The following is a 21507-nucleotide window of genomic DNA, read 5'->3' as shown; positions in this document are numbered from 1 at the left end:
AAAAAATAGAATTATGTCAATGCAGTGTCCTGCAGCATTTTGATTCTTTTTCAAATATTTTAACAAAGGCTTTAGCTACAGTTATTCAAAAATAGCATTAAAATAAGACAGAAAATGCATTATTTGACAGAAGCTCTCAGTATTAAAATAAATCTTGCAGCATTATAGATTTTTCCATATTTTTATATTTTCTGCTTCTGTTTAGGACACAGTCATCTCCTTTCAACCATTCCTCACCTTTGGAGAGGTTAGTTGTTCACAGACAATGATGTAACCAGCAACTAAGATGTGCAAAAAACATCCACTGTTAACTTGCTTGACAAATTTTGGTTTTAGGCATCTGGAAATCACCTCACCTCCAATTCTCAACAGGGCTGGAGAACCCAACCTAGACTAAGAGCTCAAGTTTGATTTTTTTTTGTGGGGGCATGATCCCTGATGGACATCAAGTGGTGAGTGGGGTGGAACTTCCATCCACCCAATGACATGAGCACTAATCCCTCCATAATTTCCAGGGTCAGCCTTCTTTAAATAATGACTTTACTCAGTGCTCACACTTAAATTCCAAGTCAGAAAGGCAAGTTCAATAGCTTGAACACATAATCTAGGTTGACAATTCCTGCAGTATTGAGGGAGTGCTGCAATGAAATGGAGTGTTTTGGATCAGATGTTCAACCAAGGCTTTGACTGCCTGGTCAGGAAAATTCCCATGGAAACATTCAAGGAAGAGTAGGGGATTCCAATTGTTCCATGGCCAACATTTTTCCCTCAACCAACACCATTAAAACAGATTAGCTGATCATTTATCTCAGTTGCCATTTGCAGGAGCATGCACTGAATTGATCAACGTATTTACCTATATAACAACAGTGACAACACTTCAAAAGTAATTCATTGGTTGTGAAGCTATACAAGATACCCTGAGGATGTGCTATATAAATGAAAGTTTTTCCTTCTTTCTGTAATGTAGGTTACCCCCAAATGTTGGAATTGAGCCTGTTTCAGAAGACTGCCCACTAGGACACCAGGAAAGGTAGACTACATAAATTATAATTACATTTTCAACAAACAAGTGTAAAAAATGTTATTTTGAAAGCTGTACTGGTCTTGAATTTCAGAAATACAGTAAAGTAAGCTGAGAGGACATTTCATGGATATTTTAATTTGCCAAATCTAATTTTCAAAACAAGATTTCCACTGAAAAGAATTAATTCCCAACACAATAACTTTTTCTTCATGGAAGCTAACAGACCTGGGTGTTTTTCAGCATTTTCTGGTTTCATTGCCTGAGTATTTGGGATATTAGAATAGCTACATTCTATTTCTAAGATTAGGCATTTAGTTTAAACGGACATAAACAATACTTCACTATAACGGTAAGTGACATTTGAGTATATCCACAATTACAACTGTGAAGGATCTGTCCTTTTGAAATGTTCTAGGATTTTTGTGTGTGTCTTCATGAACTAAGGGATATTAATGATTGTGCTTGTATACTGAATAAGTTAACAAAGGGATTAGTGGAAGCCATGGTCCTATTTTAGTAAGATTCCTGTACTAAAAGTTTATTAAAGGAAGTAGTATTTGAGGGAGAGGAAAGACTTTCAATCTAAAATACCACACTGCCAGCAAAAAAATGTTAAAAGACCTCCAGCCTTGATTTCCTTCTGTTGGAAAATGCAGATTGCTGGAAACCCACAATATTGGGTCTTACACTCGAAAAATCTCTTTCGACAACTTATTAGGCAACTCGCTTTCCAGCTAACTGCCAATAATTTGCACAGAAATTAACAATGTCAAAGTCTTTAATGTCAATATGATACTGAAAATCTGCAGCCCTGCCAGCACACTCCCCTATAGCTCTTCCAGGAATGTTCTGGAAGTGAGGCAAGGACCCAATGTGCCAGGTCATGGCCTAACATGCAAATTTCCGTGATGGTGTGTTGAGATCAGAGTCTCCGCCCACCACAAACAAAGCCATCAATGAAAATGGGGGCAGGACTGAGAGCAGAAACTCCTGAAGTCAATAGATCCCTTTTTCCCAGAATGGACCTGACATAGGGTCAGTGGAGGGAAAGCTAATGAGGTCAGGTGTACCATGCCACCAACTGACTAAAGTGGGACTCCCTCGAGGTTCCAGCCCAGAAATGCAGCCAGGATAAGACAAGGATGAAGGGGATACCTATTTTTCATATATGTAAATGCAAACCTTCCTTATAAATGGGGCTGTTAGGGGCATTTCAAACTTGTTTTGAGGGAAGGAACACCCTTCCAGAACTGGAAACCGCCATTGTAATTTGAAGCTTGGAGAGCAAGTAGATGCCGTGCATGTGCCCCTAGTGGTGCAGGCACTTACCAGCAGGATGAAAACCAAGCAACCATGCCCTGACCCCAAAAGCTTTGCATAGAATCAGAAATGGAGGTCCCAAGCAGATGCATTTCACACTCATATTGAGATGTGCCCCATAGGTTTCAGCCCATCAAGTTCAATGCCTATTAATGCTCTCAGGAAGGTCTTTTCAGCAAAATATTGCTAGGATAGCTGAAAAGGTGGGATGATTTCTCACCTTGGGGGTGGGAAATTGAAGTCGGGACTGTATCCAGGACCCAAATCTGCCCCCGGGGGAGCAGAATTGAGTCACGATTTTCATGGTATTTGGCAACCAATTAGCAGCCACGGGGGCAGGAACGGAGGTGGGCCAGATGAAGTGTGGGCCTGATTTAAATTCCCCACAGCAGCCATTACTGTGACTCCCACATGAGTATTGAAGGAGCACAGAGAAGATTGCCATTGAGCCTTGGCCTGGTTTGTTGTCTCCCATGATGTCGTAGGAGAGCTGAAGGCCTGGCACAAGAGACAGAGAAGCTCCTCAGTTTTCAGACAATGTCCTTGAAGTAATGCTGGAGGCCATGAGGGACAGGAGGAGGTCCTCTTCCCAGAGGGTCGCAGGTGGAGGCCACCCTTACAAACAAAGCAGGCCTGGGTGGAGATAGAAGCCACTCTCTGCAGCAGAATTGTTGTTAGACAATCCAGGCTTTAGTGCAGGAATAAATTCAATGACCTTATACGCTCTGGCAAGGTGAGTGCATCCCCTCAACCTTCAGGACAGGCCTCTTGGCATGCAACCTCCAGCAGACACACCATCTGAGGAGCCTCAGGAAGCAAGCGGATCCTCAACATGGGGGTGTATGCCCAGGGCATTTACTCACTCCTCAGAATGGCTCACAACCGTAGTGCTGCTGAGGACCTGTCACCACTGAAATATGCAGCTTCTAATGAATAGGGGCAGATGCCACTGGCCACAGAGCACAGCAATGCCTTATCTCATTCTTTTTTGTCCTTGCAGGAGAAACGGGCAGATAATGCCCAGATAAGTGTGCAAACAGGCAGAGGAGAGCTATACTTCCAGATGATCACACCAGCGGAAAACTGAGCAATGAAGATAGCCAGGATCGGGAATGAGGTGTAATGGGAACTCTTGGTGGAGATGGTGATTATGGGGGGCAATACGATCATTAATGGCATGCAGTGTATTCTACCCCATTCAATAGCATGCCAAGTAGAGTTGCTTTGGGTAGCCTGAGCACCATAGTGGCTTCTACTCCCCGAAGCTAACTGTCAAGATCTTTTCTTACATCTCCCACAGGTGCAGATGTCCACTCCACGACACCCTCTCCCTCCGTGGCCCCAGAAGAACAGCACAGAACCAAGGAAGCACAGTCACACTTTACAAGTCCACCTGCGCAGATACACTCACATCGATGGGCCTTGATATGCATTTTGGTAGAGTGGCACTGGGTGAGGAGGGTGGCACTCGTGTGCAGGAGGGGGTGCCAGAGGCAGAGGCAGCTGTGGTCAGTTCCCCTCAGAGGAGGGAGGTCAGACATAGCCCTGCTCAGCTGGGCAGAGATGCAGGGCCTCAGGAGTCATTGGAAAGGAGGCTCTTCTAGAACAGCAGCAGGAGATGTGCTCCCGCATGTCAGTGTTCCCTGATGCAGTGTAGGGTCATGAGCTGGATGGATGCCTCCATCCTCTGTCCACATGCACCACAATGGCTCAGGGCTATGAGTGCATAGACCTCCTCCACTAAGAGAGTGGCCAATCTCGTGGAGAGCCATATGTGGCATCACCTGGAGTGTATGCAGGAAATTCATACTGATGTCCACAGGATGCATGTCACAGTGTGTGGCCAGGACTGGTCAGTGGCATTGATGGAACAGAGATTTTATTTTGATTTAGATTTAGAGACACAGCACTGAAACAGACCCTTCGGCCCACCGAGTCTGTGCCGACCATTAACCACCCATTTATACTAATCCTACACTAATCCCATATTCCTACCACATCCTCACCTGTCCCTATATTCCCCAACCAATACTAGGGGCAATTTATAATGGCCAATTTACCTATCAACCTGCAAGTCTTTTGGCTGTGGGAGGAAACCGGAGCACCCGGAGAAAACCCACGCAGACACAGGGATAACTTGCAAACTCCACACAGGCAGTACCCAGAATTGAACTCAGGTCGCTGGAGCTGTGAGGCTGCGGTGCTAACCACTGCGCCACTGTGCCGCCCTAACCACTGCGCCACTGCCAGTTGCACCCCAGCAGGTGTCCACCTCCAGGTGTATGGTGCATCCTCCAAGGGCTGAGGATGTCACAGAGGAAGATGAGGGCGGTTTCATCATCCCCAGTCTAATTGGTTGCTCTGACAGTGGGAGCCTCAGTACAGCGGGGCCAAGTAACGGAGGCTGCTCCTGCAAAGATCCAGATGCATCAGCCTCTGGACATGCCCACAGGAAAGGACGATCACCAAATGCATCTCAGCCCAAGCAGAAACAAGTGAGCAGGTTACCTCCACCTCCTCTGAGGCCACAAGGGGAGCACCACATAGAAGTGGCTGAGAATGGAGGCCACTGCACCACAGAGAGCACTGAATGTGTCTCTGAGGTGCGTACTTGCTGTCTGTTTGTACTGTATAAATAATGACAATTTGAGCCACACACCTGAGACTCCTTTAATTGCTGGCATGACGAGAAATGTGGTATGAGGTGGTGACGGAGATCAATGATTCCTCCATGTTGAGGCAAAGCCTCTGGGCATATGTGCATCCTTCGTTGGCAATAAGAGTTCAGATGTTTCAGGCTGTGTCTTTAATGGATGTGTTAGCACAGGCACCTCAGACTAATTTCCATTCCATGCCCTTCACCCTGGGTCAGACAGGCTCAGTTGAAATGTTCCTGAATCAAAGGATCCCCAACATTCATGGCATCCTGACAGAACATTCGTGCCCCATGCTGTGCCTGGCCACCTCCTTGTGCAGCCAGGGCACCTGGGTGTTCTGCATCCTCCCCTCGGTCTCCATTTCCTCCTCCTCTCACACTTCCTGCTCCTCCTCTTCCTCCGATGAGCTACCTGGCTCGAGGATCTCACCATCCTTAAGGTTCACACCTCTCTGGAGGGCCATGTTATGGAGATTGCAGAAGACTACCACAATGACCAAAACCCTTGCAAGAGTGTATTGGAGGGCACTATGAAACTTCAGACAGCTTGTTATGGAGGGATAATGCTGGCGCCTATCTTTACTCAGTTTCACATTTATTGTACAGAGTAAAAGGATTACAAACATGTAGCTCCTCACTCAAACCCGCCACCAGTCTCAGTAAGTGTCTGCTTCTAAGTGCTCAAGTAAGACCCCAATTAAAACCCTCAATCTGCATATAATCAAACAACTGATACACAATTAACAGATTAACAGATTCCCTTCTTTATTTTATAATACAACGTGGATTAACATGCTGAAACAACATTTCAAAATAAATTCGATGTTATGCACAAATTAGTAGCATGCTCAAAGAACATTTCGAAATAAATCAAAATAAATTCCATATTGGGTACAAAGTATTACATTGTGAGATGCCCCTCCTCTAGCACCCCTGACAATACCTTTGTACGAGCATTTGTTTCGTGAAACAATCGGACAGCTGATGACTTGCATCTACCCATTTATTTTTGAGATTTCCTTTCTCTCCAGCATTTGTTTCAACCCAGCAAGGTCAATACGTAGTCTTTTCTCACTCACACTTTTTGTAGAGTGTATATTGTCCCACAAAGAACGATTCTCCACATAATATTCAATGGGTATATCACCTTCAGTACGTCCCTTGTTCAAAATTTCACCCAAAATATTTAACAAATAGAACCCCATATCCACTGCCTCCACAAGATCCAGTGTTTCAGCAGCTAAAGTGCTTTTAATGACCTGTTCTATTTTCTTAGCCTCCCAGGCTAAAGGACAATATTTCCCATTTTCACCCATCAGAAATATTATGAAACCAGCTGCACTTGAATACCCATCAGCAAGATTAGCATGTGAAGCATCACTAAAAATTATTAGCTTTGTGTTCTTTGGGTCACCTAAGGATGGAAACTTCAGTACACATTTCTCCAGATTTAGCTCTTTAATGTTTTATTTGCCCTTAACACATTCTCAACTTTCGGATATTTCATCATCACATCAAAACCAGCATCAGTTCTAGTCTGACAGCACAACCAGTTGAATTGACCAATCAAGCTTCACAATTGCTCAGTCTCTGCTTTAGATATATCATCACCTTTCTGTGATGACCTAAACAATTACCCGGGATGGGAGTAACTCTCTGAACAGAATTGTTGATTTAAAGTTATTCCAGACTTAATCTGCTTAATATCTAAACCAATATATTATGAGGCTTGACAAGCTTGACTCCCAATCTTAAATTCTGCCCTAATCTTAGAAATAACTATTTCTCAAAATCCACAGTACCACCCCATAATAAATCATCGACATGCATCATGAAGGTGCCTGAAAGTTTCCTTTTATGATGCCAATAAAACATTGCAGGATCTGATTTTAGTTGAACACAACCAATTGTCAACAGAACAGGTCTCACCGAGATATGCCATACCCTGGAAGTAACATGAAGGCCATAGACCCATTTGTTCAGTTTCAATACTTTCCTTCGGCATCTGCTGGTTTCAGAAACACTTCTCTCTGAAAAGTATCACCCTGCAGAAAGGCGGCGTTTATGTCAATGGATCTACACTCCCATGAATATGGGGCCAAATGAGCTAAAAAGATTTTGAAGATTACTTTTCCAGCTGTAGGAGAGTCCATTCTAACATCGGTATCCCCCAGTCACTCTTCAAAACCCCTCTCAACTAGCCTCGCCTGAGCCTTATAAGTTCCACCGAGAAGGATTTTTTCAGTACAAATTCATCTATGTGACAAGGCTGGCTGTCCCCTATCTGGTACCTCAGAATAAACTACAAACTCTCTCACAACTCTCTAATTACTTATGTTTTGGTTCTCTTATTAGTTTATCCTCAAGTTTATTGGCGGCCACTAAAACATCACGGTCATGAGGACTTCTGCTTCTAGTTCTAGTCTGGGACTGCTCACTAGCCGTCATTTCATTGTGGAATCTGCTCAAACCACGGCCCTGATGAGCACTTTGATGTCTTTCGGCACTACTGCGAGAAGAGCTCCCTTGCACATTATTGGAGGCTTTCTCCAGTACGTGATTGCTTCCTTACGCAAGAGTCACTTCCAGACTCACTATTAGAACTTGCACTGCACTTTCTTACCCTCCACTCTTTCACCCCATTCTGCCAGTCCATGGACCTTGCTTCTTAGCCATCATCTTGACATTTAACCAATATTTAAACTTGCCTGTAGATTTTCCTGCACTTATCACAATTGTTGCATTCTGCATCTATTTGATCCCTCTGGAATGTATGTCACCCGAGTACCTACTTGGGACAATTTTCCTTTGGATGCCATAGCTCTTTCTCGAACGTCATGATTCCTCACATTACAATCTATCCCTTGATCTATCTCCTTCTTTTCCTCAGGACCTTCATCACAAAACACGAGTATTTGAGGTAAAAGGCACATCGTTTCCCTCTATCAACTGCTCAGATTCTGAGATTTTGTAATTAACCCCAATCAATCATGTGGAATGAACCTTAACTGTTTGATTTACATGCTTGATAACTATTGTCTTACCATCGCAACCGATTACCTTACCAGGGCCCTTCCATTCCCTATCACCCTCTCTTTTATAATACACCAAATCTCCTGAATTAAATTCCACCTCAGAACTCTCTGAATGTTCTCAGAGACCTTGGCCTTGATGAAAGCCTGTTTCCCTGTGTGTAAAGCATTCAAATGTACAGAAAAATTGGACTAATTGTAGTACCTTCAAGATCAGGAGGACTGTCACACAGTACAGAAGGCAATTTGGGATTCCGCACATAGACCAATTGATAGGGACTATATCCTCCAACCATCTAAAGCGAATTCTTCACATGAACTGCCCATGCCAGGGCAGTTGTCAACTTGCAGTTTGGCTGGTCAGCTAAGATTTTATGCAGCATTTCATCAACCACTGTGTGATTCCTTTCACAGAACCCATTGCTGAAAGGACTTTCAGCTGCAGTATTCACAGCCATAATGTGCATGTTTTCACACATATCCCTGAACTTGTCATTGGCAAATTCCCCTCCATTATCAGTTAGAAACTTAGTTGGTGCATCAAGTCCAGTCCCTATCCATTTCTCCATAATTTTCTCTATAATCACCCTTTTGTCCTTGCTTTATTATTGTAGAAAGACTAAATCTAGTTGCTAGGTCTATAAAATGTAAAATGAAAATATTCTTGTCTTTGTCCCACACCTTTAAATCCATGGCAACTACCTTGTTAAAGTCACGAGCCAATGGAAAACTGTGAATAGGAAGTGATGGCATCCTCTGATACCTTTTACACTTCGCATTAATCTCTTCTATCATCCTCATATACTCCTAATCAATCGTACCTGCATCCTTCAGCAGGGATTTTAATCTCTGACAAGAAGGGTGAGCAAACTGTGTAACTTTAAGACAATTTGCTTCTTAGCTCTGATTCTTAACACCTGGTGCCATTAATACTACTCTAACACTCTGACTAGAAACATCAGGTTTTGTTAAGGGTATACAATAATGCCCTGACTGGGTAAACTGCAAATTCACTGACCTTCCAAAAACAATTGCTTTATCATGCTCCATATCAAGTTTCATTTGTGACTTTTTCATTGAAGGCTTATTCAACAGTAAAGGTATCTCACTAGAGACTACATCAGTACCGATAAAGTGGCTTACTCGAGCTATTTTACATGGAATTACTATTCTCTTCAGTTACTTCAATGTGCTGTCATCACCAAACCTAAAGCTGGTAGTACTTTTATACTCCTTAACCTTGCGTCAATCCTCACTAAATGAATCCAGGTGACATAGTAACCAATCAGTTCCACATACTGTTGACGTGCAAGCACTATCCAATACAGCACAGCTGAACGAACCCACAACTAACACATTCATCCCAGGACTAAAACCCTTTGTGACTAGTACAATTAGTTCAGATTCATCAGTATCTTCCTCTGCTGCCTCAGAATTCTCTGCGTTGTGTGTTATTTTAAGGACTCTGCTCCTCCACTTAGGTAATTGCATAATGATACTTTGAGTCACATCTGAAACACCTATTAACTGTTCCTTGGGCATTCATGGGATTCATTCGGCTATGATTACTGTTCCAATTCTGTCTTCCACTGTAATAGTCAGACCTGCTAAAGGTGCTTTCATCCTCATTCCTCCTGTCTTTAACTCTTCCTTATTCTTCCTTACTTATGCCTGCTTCCAGTATCTGGACCATTTCAAAATCTAGTAAACATTGAGTTCTCCATTCTTTGTGTCACTGCAGAATGCCCTGTTTGTTCTGCCAGGGCTACCGGAAATGAGGAATGTCTATAAGGCAGCAGACATTTGATCCAACAGGGAGTCTTTGTCCAAGAACCAAACCCCAGTTAGAACCAGGAACCTGTCCATATGCAACACCCTAGCACAATCTAGCAATTTAAATGCTAGCACTGAACCAGGGATCTCCAAATGGAATTTCCTCAGTCTTCTATAGTCTGTTAAAGTCCGTGATATATTCCTCAATTGAATAACCATCTGTTTTCCGACATTTATCAAAGTCTGACCATGCCTCATAAGCATTCAATAGGTCACATTTCTTATAAATTTCATCCAAGAATTCGAACAGAAGATCCAACCATTCATCAGTATCCAACTGACGAGCATCCAGGTCACAAAACACTTTACTTTTGATATTACTTTTGGTAGAAGTAACAATGTCAAGGCCATACCTTGTTTCCTATTTGGTAGAGATGCAACCTGTGTCCACATATCCACTTAATTCTTCCACTGGTTCCATATGGTTCAGCCTCAGAGAACATCAGAGGGTAATTATATCTTGACAATTTACACTTGCTTTCTGCCATATTTTCCACAATAGCCCTTGAAATTTTAGTTTTCCATGTAAAAACAAAATCCTAGTTTCCAACCTTCAGCTTTAGGCAACCATCCTCTGCTACCATGTTAAACTCCAGAAAGCTTGTTATGGAAGGATAATGCTGGAGCCTATCTTTACACAGTTTCACATTTATTGTACAGAGTAAAAGGATTACAAACATGTAGCTCCTCACTCAAGCGCTCAAGTAAGATCCCAATTAACATCCTCCACCTGCACATAATCAAACAGTCAATACACAATTAACAGATTAACAGGCACCCCCCGACCGGTCCAGGCGTTGGAATCGCATCTTGAAAAGCCCGATGTCCTGCTCAATGGTTGTCCTAGTGAGCAGGTGGCATTAGTTGTATCACCTATGTGCCTCTGTCTGGCTCTATCATAGAGGAGTGAGTAGCCATCTCTTCAAGGGATATTTTTTGTCCCCTAAGATCCATCATGGACTTTGGGGGGTTGGAGTGAAGATCTGCAATAACCTGGACTGGCAGAGGATGAAGAGGTTATGACATCTGCCAGGAAAGCAAGGACACACATGGAGGAAGCTCTTGTTGTAGTCGCAAACCAGCTGCACATTGAGGGAGTGTACACCTTTCCTGTTGATGAATCTGACTGGGCTGTGTGCCTAGATGGCCACATGGGTGCAATCGATGATGCTCTGCATCTGGGGAGAATCCAGTGACGGTGGCGAAATGCACTGCCCTCTGTCCCTGTTAGGCCACATCTGTCGTGAAATGGATGTATTGTCCAGCTCTCACTATGAGGGCAACAGTAACCTGTGAGATGCAGTGGTGTGCTGCCGTTTGCAAGATACCAAGGTCTGCAGCTGATCCTTGGAAGGAACCAGATGCGAAGAGGTTGAAGGCCACAGTGACTTTCATGGCTACTGCAGGGCATGTCGACCAGTGCTGCGAGGTCTTTGGCAATGAGGACACAGATGTCTGTGACCATCTGCCTGAAGTATCGCAGTCTCCTGTAGCACTGGGTCTCAGTCATCTCCAGGTAGCTCCTTCTTAGGTGGTATATCCTCTGTAGAGGGTACCGCATCCATGTCCTTCCTGCCCCTCGTTTCTCTGTCCTGCCTCCCTGATGCCCAGGGCTTTTCCCTTCCTGTGCAGGGTGTTACAAAAAAAGAACATGCACTATCCCACTTGTGCATCAAAGGTTACAAAACCATTGCAATGTGACCAAAAACATTTAGTGATCATTAACATCACAGCAATACAGCAGTACACCTAAACAATTCGCCATATACTCCTGGATCATCCATTCACCTCCAGATAAGACTTATTCCCTATTACTCTGCATTTCTGTCTCGTGTACATTGCAGTATGACAATGTCAACAATGTATAAATATACAACTATTTATTCTAATCAAATGCAATGGCATTAAGAATAAAGTATATCTTTTGAGGTTTTAAATGCTGCTCTAATTAGTGGGGAATATGGTCATTTTTTAAATATCATTGAAGTAATATCTGTATTTTGAAATTATTGTCTTACCTCTATGTAATGTGTTGCCACTTTGTTGTTGCTATGGTTTTCATCGACAGTATAAATTGCAACAATGCTTCGCTTGGGTAAATGACAGCATTTTACAGTATCAGATGTGACTAGGGTAATATACTCTTTCCTTTGCATGCAGGAGTCTTTTATTCGTACTTTCTCAATGCTTACACCAAAAGCATTTTTTTCAACATGAGCTGTTCCGTCGGTTGGGGAATCAAGTATTCTCTGGTCATGTGCTGTAAAAGGAGTATCTGAGTTGTTCAAGTTAGACTTTGTAGAGCCTGAATAGTACTGATTTAGTCCTTCTCTGTAGCCAAATCTGTCATTTACATTGTGGTTGTTCAGGCTTGATGTGTGTATATTGTGGTAACTGGACAGCTCTGGCATTGATGCAGTCCGGGAAGCCGGTGGAGCTGCTGTTTTCTTAATGTCCCCCGTGACTCTTCTCTGCGTCTTTTGAACCTGGAACGGCATGTTTTCAAAACTGCTGTTTCCTATAAAAGATCTGGGTGGCAAAATCTTCACCTGCGACATCATAAAATCCCAGTAGTTGCCCTCACATTTCTCATTTGTGTGAGTTGTAGGCACTTGTTGAAAAGGGAGTTCCATTGTTCGACATTCAGTGTTTCTCAGACATCACAGGTCCAGCACAGTATTTCACTTTCTGCTTTTTGATGATCTGATCAGGAAGTAAAGTTCTTCCTTTTGGAGGCCAGCTCATATATTTCACTCAATAACAGAGCAGCAATATCCGAAGAACCTGCAAAGTGTGAAAAAAACGACGATATTACATTATTGATAAATGCTAACCTTGTTAAAATTAGTAAATCCAACAAAGGGTCATTTTCTGACAAAACAGCAACTTGCAACTCTCTAATAACACACATACCTTCATTTCCATTCCAGTGTGCATTTCTGTTTTCTGCTGTATGAAAAAAGAGATGATGCAAATAAATGTTTTATAATGTGAAGAAACTTTGTAACCCAATCTCCTTGCTCACTTCAGGATTGATTACACTTCCTAAGCTTTACAGCTTTGCTCAGTCTTTATAAGTGTTCGGCACACTGACCCAATAAACTCAATAAATTGTTTTCCAGCTTCAACTACACTTAAAACGCGTTTGTTAGTCATACTTTGTAGCCATTGGAGCATTCTCAAATCATGCATGAAATAACTGAGAAAGTCTCCCCTCAAACTGGACAAAAGACAGCTCTGTTAGAATTCAAAGCAGAGATCACACTGGCTCCATTCAGAACAATAGAGCTGTTATCTTTTCAGATTGAATTTCTTCTTTATTTTGTTGTGTGTTGTGCCATTTTTGACCAATGCATAGAACATATTCTGTGGTTGTTTAGCTAAATCATGTGAATTTGTTATAAATAAATAACCTATTTATTGTTATAAATAGATTTGTTCCTAAAGTTGTTGAAATTCAATAAAAACAGTGATGGATAATGTTGCTATTTGTAGTTACTCAGTCATTTCAGTAATTAGCTTCTCGTGTCATCAGATTAAGCAGGAATTCATTCTTCTGAACACTATATTCCACCAATTTATAAAATGTTCAGTGTATTATTTTTATCAAAAAATCATTTGGAAATTATTTTGACTTCCTCTTTCCATCCTTGACAAATGTTTTCACTAGTACCCCACCACCACCCCCATCCCCCCAGCACCCCGACCCCACCAGGCCACTGCTAATGCTGCACTGTTACTGGTTTCCAGCATCTGTATATGAGCCTCCCATTAATTTCCAATTTTCCCTGCACTAGAGACCTCCCATACTGTCTGACCAAGATATCTCCTGCCACGTTGGAGGATCACAGAATTGACGTGCATTCTGCAAATGTGTGGGAATGTTCATTGAACCACCAGCAGACCTTGTCACCACTCAGTCTTAATCTGTACAGCACTTTGGGTGAGTAAACTCATCAGAGCAATAATATACTCCAGCAACTAGTAACCAACTTACAGAGCCATGCTTTTATGATATTTGGATATTGAATGAGCTGAAAAAAGTACTTCAGAACCAATTTTTGTTTAAAGACCAGGACCCCATATTTCACAGGGGCTGCATCCTAGCATAAGGTCCAGGATGTGCCTGTCCAAGGCCTCCACTGCTAACTCTCTCAAAGTTTACAGGGTCAAGGTGAGGTCCCTTCATTTCAAATCCAGCAACAGGCACCTGCAACACTCAAGGCAAATCTGGAGCACCTGTCACAGGCATCAGACCAGTAGGTCTAGTAAAGGTAGCCAGGCAGCGAAGGGTTCCAGGCTCCCTCCTACCGCCATCTCCAAGCAACTGAATGGCATCTCCACCTGCACCATTTATAAGGGACTACATTGAAAACCTTAAGAAAAAAATTCTGCTTGTCTTCAGGGTTCTAAGAATCTAAAGTGGAGTTGATGGAAAATTTCAGCCAATAGGCAGCTCAGTCCCATGGAGTGCACAAATTGTTGCATGTGGGAACTCCAGGACACTTCTCACCTCCTGGACAACAACATGTGCAGGAAGTGTTGTCAGCTGCAGCAGCTCGAGCTCCAAGTTTCAGAGCTTGAGCCACAGCTGGCATCACTGCATTGCATCTGCGAGGCTGAGAGTTTTGTGGATAGCACATTTATAGATGTGGTCACCCCATAGCTTAAAGATATGCAGGCAGAGAGGGAATGGATGACTGCCAGGCAAACAAAAAGGACCAGACAGGCAGTGCAGCAGTCTCCTGAGTGCCTCTCATTCTCCAAACAGTAGTCCACTCTGAGAGTGATGATTCCTCTGGGTTCCTCCATAGTCTAGTCCACGGCACCGTGGTTGGCTCAGCTAGACAGAGTGGCAAAAGGAAGATTGGAAAAGGAATGGTGATAGAGGATTCAATAGTTATGGGAGCAGACAGGTGTTTCTGCAGACGCAGGTGTGATTCCAAGATGGTATGTTGCCTCCCTGGTGCTAGGGTCACTGAGTGGCTGCAGAGCACTGTGAGGGGGGAGGATGAACAGCCAGTGATCATGGTCCACATCGGTACCAACGACATAGGTAGAAAGAGGGATGAGGGTGTGCAGACAGAGTTTAGGGAGCTAGGAAAGAAACTAGCAAACAGGACCTCAAAGGTAGTAATCTCCAGATTACTTCCGGAACCATGTACAAGTGAGTATAGAAATAGAAGGATAGAGCAAATGAATGAGTGGCCGGAGAGATGGTGCAGGTGGGAGGGCTTTAGATTCCTGGGACATTGAGACTGGTTCTGTGGAGATGGGACCTGTACAGACCAAACAAGATTGCACCTAAACAAAGGTGGGACCAACGTCCTTGCAGGGCAATTTGCTCGTGCTATTGGGGAGGGTTTAAACTAAATTGGCAGGGATATGGAAACCCGGAGGTAATATTAGAGAGGAAAACCAAGGTGCACAGAGAATTGGCGGAGACAGGTAGCACTGGAGTAGGAAATAGTAAGGTATTAGGTGGGGTCAGAGTAAGAGGGAATGTAATAAGGTCTAAATTAGGTTTACTGTGCATGTATGTGAATGCACGGGAGTATGGTAAATAAAGTTGGTGAGCTGTAGGTACAGGTAGCCATGTGGAAATATTATGTTGTGGTGATAATGGAGACCAGGCTCAGAAAATGGGCAAGACTGGCTACTAAACATTCCTGATACAAGGAAAGATAGGGAAGGAAAGAAAGGAGGAGGGGTAGCAGTATTGATTAGGGAGAACATTGCAGTGCTGGAGAGAGGGAATGTCCGAGATGGGTCAAGGACAGAATCTATTTGGTTAGAACTAAGAAACAATAGAGGTACCATTGCATTGCTGTATGTATTCTGTAGGCCACCAACTAATGGGAAAGATATAGAGGAACAAATTTGCAAGAGAGATGCAAGAATATAGAGTAGTTATAATGGGGGACTTTAATTGTCCCAATATAGACTGGCATAAAGTGCAAAGGGCGGAGAGAGGCAAGAGTTTCTAGAGTGTGTTCAGGAGAATTTTCTATATCGGTAGGTTTCCAGTCCAATGATGAAGGAGACATTTCTGGATCTAGTTCTGGGGAATGAAGTGGGTCAAGTAGATCAAATGTCAGTAGGGGAACATTTAGGGGTCAGTGATCATAGTATCAGAAAGCTTAGGTTGGTTGTGGCTCCCTGGATGACAAAAGAAATAGAGAGTATGATGAAGCTGAAAAAGGGTGCATATGATAGATGGCAGGTGGATAATACAATTAAGAATCAATTGAGAATACAGCAGGTTCAGAGGGGAAGTGAAAGAAGAAATAAGAGTAGCAAAGAGAGAGTATGAGAAGGAACTGGCAGGTAATATAATAGGGAATTCACATGTCTTCGAAAAGCACATTAATAGTAAAAGGGTGGTAAAAGGAGGAGTGGGGCCGATTAGGGACCTGAAAGGGGATTTACGTATGGAGGCGGGGCATGGCTGAGGTACTAAATGAGTATTTTGCATCTGTCTTTACCAAGGAAGAAGATGCTACCCAATTCACAGTGAAAAAGGAGGTAGTTGAGACACTGTTTGGGCCAAAATTTGATAAAGAGAAGGTATTAGATAGGCTGGTTGTACTTAAAATTGATAAGTTACCAGGACCAGATGAGATGCATCCAAGGATGCTGAGGGAACTAAAAGTGGAAATTGCAGAGGCGCTGGCCATAACCTTCCAATCTTCCTTAGATACAGTGGTGGTGCCAGAGGACTGTAGAATTGCAAATATTAAACTCTTATTCAAACAACGGCGTAAGAACAAGTCCAACAATTATAAGTCTATCAGTTTAACCTTGGCGGGTGGGGGGGAGGGTGCTGGGGGGGGGTGGGGTGGGTGGAAAAGCTTTTAGAATAGATAATTCAGGACAAAATTTACAGTCACTTGGACACAAGTGGATTAATTAAGGAAATGCAGCATGGATTTGTTAAGGGAAAATCATGTTTAAGTAACTTGCTTCAGTTTTTTGATGAGATGACAGGGTTAATAAGGGTACTGTGGTTGATGTGTTGTACATGGACTTCCAAAGGCATTTGATAACGTGCCACATAAAAAGCTTACATACATACGACCTACAAGCAGGAGTAGGTATTCGGCCCCTCGAGCTTGCTCCGCCATTATATAAGATCATGTCTGATCTGTTTGTGGACACAACTCCACTTTCCTGCCTACTCCGGATACCCTTTGACTCCTTTGTTTATCAAGAACCATGTCTACCTCTGCCTTAAAAACATTTAATGACCCTGCCTCCACCATTCTCCAAGGAAGAGAGTTCGACAGACTCACGACCCTCAGAGAAAAAATTTCTCCTCATTTTATTTTATTTTGAGATACAGCACTGAAACAGGCCCTTTGGCCCACCGAGTCTGTGCCGCCCAACAACCAGCCATTTATACTAATCCTACATTAACCACATATTCTCTATCACATCCCCACCATTCTCCTACCACCTACCTACACTAGGGGCAATTTACAATGGCCAATTTACCGATCAGCCTGCAAGACTTTGGCTCTGGGAGGAAACCAGAGCACCCGACGGAAACCCATGCAAACACAGGGAGAACTTACAAACTCCGCACAGGCAGTACCCAGAATTGAACCCGGGTCGCTGAAGCTGTGAGGCTGCGGTGCTAACCACTGCGCCACTGTGCCGCCCCTCATCTTTATCTTAAATGGGAGATGCCTTATTTTTAAACTGTGACCCCTAGTTTTAGTCTATCCCACAATTGGAAACATCCTTTCAACATCCACTCTGTCAAGTTCCCTCAGGATCTTATATGTTTCAATAAGATCACCGCTCATCCTTCTAAACTCCAATGAATGCAGACCCAACCTGTCCAACCTTTCCTCATAAGATAACACTCCCATCCCAGAAATCAGTCGAGTGAACATTCTCTGAACTGCTTCCAAAGCAATTATATCCTTTCTTAAGAAAGGAGACCAAAACTGTGCACAATACTCTAGATGTGGTCTCACCAATGTTCTATACAACTGTAGCAAAACATCTCTACTTTTATATTCCATTCCCCTTGCAATGGACGACAAACATTGCATTTGCCTTCTTAATCACTTGCTGTAATTGCATACTAACTTTTTGTCAGCAAAATTAAGAGTCCGTGGAATAAAAGGGGCAGTAGCAGCATGGATACAAAATTCGTTGAGTGACAGGAAACAGAGAGTAGTAGTGAATGGTTGTTTTTCACAGTGGAGGAAGGTGGAGTTCCCCAGGAGTCAATGTTAGGAACCATGCTTTTCTTGGTTCTTCTTAATTACCTAGACTTGGATGTACAGGCACAATTTCAAAATTTTCAGATGACATAAAACATTGGAAGTATTGTGAACTGTGAGGAGGATAGTGGTAAACTTCAAGAGGACACAGACAGGCTGGTGGCAGATGAAATTTCATGCAGAGAAGTGTAAAGTGATTCATTCTGGTAGGAAAAATGAGGAGAGGCAATATAAAATAAAGGGCGCTGTTCTAAAGTGGGTGCAGGAGCAGAGGGACCTTGGGGGATAGAACATAGAACATAGAACAGTACAGCACAGTACAGGCCCTTCGGCCCACGATGTTGTGCCGAACCTTTAACCTACTCTAAGATCAAACTAACTACCTACCCTTCATTCTACTATCATCCATGTACCTATCCATGAGTCGCTTAAATGCCCCTAATGTATCTGCTTCTACTACCACCGCTGGCAGCGCATTCCACGCACCCACCACTCTCTGTGTCAAGAACCTACCTCTGACATCTCCCCAAAACCTTCCTCCAATCACCTTAAAATTGTGCCCCCTGGTGATAGCCCTTTCCACCCTGGGAAAAAGTCTCTGGCTATCCACTCTATCTATGCCTCTCATCATCTTGTACCCTTCTATCAAGTCACCTCTCATCCTTCTTCGCTCCAATGAGAAAAGCCCTAGCTCCCTCAATCTTTCTTCGTAGGACATGCCCTCCAGTCCAGGCAGCATCCTGGTAACTCTCCTCTGCACCCTCTCTAAAGCTTCCACATCCTTCCAATAATGAGGCAACCGGAACTGAACACAATATTCCAAGTGTGGTCGAACCAGGGCCTTATAGAGCTGCAGCATAACCTCGCGGCTCTTAAACTCAATCCCCCTGTTAATGAAAGCCAACACACCATACGCCTTCTTAACAACCCTATCAACTTGGGTGGCAACTTTGAGCGATCTATGGACATGGACCCCAAGATCCCTCTGTTCCTCCACACTACCAAGAATCCTGTCTTTAAGCCTGCACTCAAATTCGACCTTCCAAAATGAATCACTTCACACTTTTCCAGGTTGAACTCCATTTGCCACTTCTCAGCCCAGCTCTGCATCCTGTCAATGTCCCATTGCAACCTACAACAGCCTTGCACACTATCCACAACTCCAGCAACCTTTGTGTCAACGGCAAACTTGCTAACCCAGCCTTCCACTTCCTCATCCAAGTCATTTATAAAAATCACAAAGAGCAGAGGTCCCAGAACAGATCCTTGTGGAACGCCACTGGTCACCGAGCTCCATGCTGAATACTTTCCATCTACTACCACCCTCTGACTTCTATGGACCAGCCAACGTTGTATCCAGACAGCCAACTTTCCCTGAATCCCATGCCTCCTTACTTTCTGAATGAGCCTACCATGGGGAACCTTATCAAACGCCTTGCTAAAATCCATATACACCACATCTACTGCTCTTCCTTCATCAATGTGTTTTGTCACATCTTCAAAGAATTCAATAAGGCTTGTGAGGCATGACCTGCCCCTCACAAAGCCATGCTGACTGTCTCTAATCAAACCATGCTTTTCCAAATAATCATAAATCCTGTCTCTCAGAATCCTCTCCAATAATTTGCCCACTACCGACGTAAGACTGACTGGTCTATAATTCCCAGGGTTATCCCTATTCCCTTTCTTGAACAAGGGAACAACATTTGCCACCCTCCAATCATCCGGTACTACTCCAGTGGACAGTGAAGATGCAAAGATCATCGCCAAAGGCGCAGCAATCTCTTCCCTCGCTTCCCATAATATCCTTGGGTATATCCCGTCTGGCCCCGGGGACTTATCTGTCCTCATATCATTCAAAATTTCCAGCACATCCTCCCTCTTAACCTCAACCTGTGTGAGCATATCAGCCTGTTCCACACTGTCCTCACAAACGACCAGGTCCCTCTCACTAGTGAATACTGAAGCAAAGTATTCATTTAGGACCTCCCCTACCTCCTCCGACTCCAGGCACAAGTTCCCCCCACTATCCCTGATCAGCCCTACCCTCACTCTGGCCATCCTCTTGTTCCTCACATAAGTGTAGAACGCCTTGGGATTTTCCTTAATCCTACCCTCCAAGACTTTTTCATGTCCCCTTCTAGCTCTCCTAAGTCCATTCTTCAGTTCCTTCCTGGCTACCTTGTAACCCTCTAGAGCCCTGTCTGATCCTTGCTTCCTCAACCTTAAGTAAGCTTCCTTCTTCCTCATGACTAGCTGTTCCACATCTCTTGTCATCCAAGGTTCCTTCACCCTACCATCCCTTCCCTGCCTCATCGGGACAAACCTATCCAGCAGTCGCAGCAAGTGCTCCCTAAACAACCTCCACATTTCTGTCGTGCATTTCCCTGAGAACATCTGTTCCCAATTTATGCTCCCCAGTTCCTGCCTAATAGCATTGTAATTCCCCCTCCCCCAATTAAATATTTTCCCATCCCGTCTGCTCCTGTCCCTCTCCATGACTATAGTAAAGGTCAGGGAGTTGTGATCACTATCACCGAAATGCTGTCCCACCGATAGATCTGCCACCTGGCCTGGTTCGTTGCCAAGCACCAAGTCCAACATAGTCTCCCCTCTAGTCGGCCTATCTACATATTGAGTCAGGAAACCTTCCTGGACACACCTGACAAAAACTGCTCCATCCAAACTATTTGCACTAAGGAGGTTCCAATCAATATTAGGGAAGTTGAAGTCACCCATGACAACAACCCTGTTACTTCTGCACCTTTCCAAAATCTGCCTCCCAATCTGTTCCTCCATGTCTCTGTTGCTGTTGGGGGGTCTATAGAAAACCCCCAACAAAGTGACTACTCCTTTCCTGTTTCTGACTTCCACCCACAATGACTCAGGAGACAAACCCTCCTCGATGACCTCCCTTTCTGCAGCTGTGATACTATCCCTGATTATCAATGCCACTCCCCCACCTCTTTTACCTCCCTCCCTATTCCTTTTGAAACATCTAAACCCCGGAACATCCAACATCCATTCCTGCCCCTGTGATATCCACGTCTCCGTAATGGCCACAACATCGTAGCTCCAAATACTGATCCATGCTCTAAGTTCATCACCCTTATTCCTGACACTTCTTGCGTTAAAATAGACACACTTCAACCCATCATACTGGCTGCAGCTTTGCCCTGTCAACTGTCTAACCTTCCTCACAGACTCTCTGCACTCGGTATCTGCCTGTTCAACAGCTACCCCATCCACTGATCCGTACCTCCGGTTCCCATCCCCCTGCCAAACTAGTTTAAACCCTCCCGAAGAGCTCTAGCAAACCTCCCACCCAGGATTTTGGTGCCCCTCCAGTTCAGATGCAACCCGTCCTTCTTGTGCAGGTCCCACCTTCCCCAGAAGGTATCCCAA

The 21507-nt window shown here is 43.8% G+C and overlaps 1 protein-coding gene across 3 annotated transcripts in view; it reads right to left on the bottom strand.

The window, feature by feature from the left end:
* Nucleotides 1-21507, bottom strand: part of c20h10orf90 (chromosome 20 C10orf90 homolog) — a 224275-nt gene that overhangs the window by 190282 nt on the left and 12486 nt on the right. The window contains exons 2-3 of one of the 3 annotated variants that reach the window (XM_068052741.1): nt 12782-12817; nt 11887-12652 (exon numbers count right to left, since the gene is read on the bottom strand). In XM_068052741.1, coding sequence (XP_067908842.1) covers nt 11887-12501 — 615 coding nt within the window. In that variant the 5' untranslated portion in view covers nt 12502-12652; nt 12782-12817. The remainder of the gene's footprint in view (nt 1-11886; nt 12653-12781; nt 12818-21507) is intronic. The other 2 variants (XM_068052742.1, XM_068052743.1) reach the window with 2 other exon arrangements.

Source organism: Heterodontus francisci, chromosome 20 (genome assembly GCF_036365525.1).
Source record: "Heterodontus francisci isolate sHetFra1 chromosome 20, sHetFra1.hap1, whole genome shotgun sequence".
In the NCBI taxonomy this organism is placed as follows: Eukaryota; Metazoa; Chordata; class Chondrichthyes; order Heterodontiformes; family Heterodontidae; genus Heterodontus; species Heterodontus francisci.
This window is presented reverse-complemented; position numbering and strand designations above follow the sequence as displayed.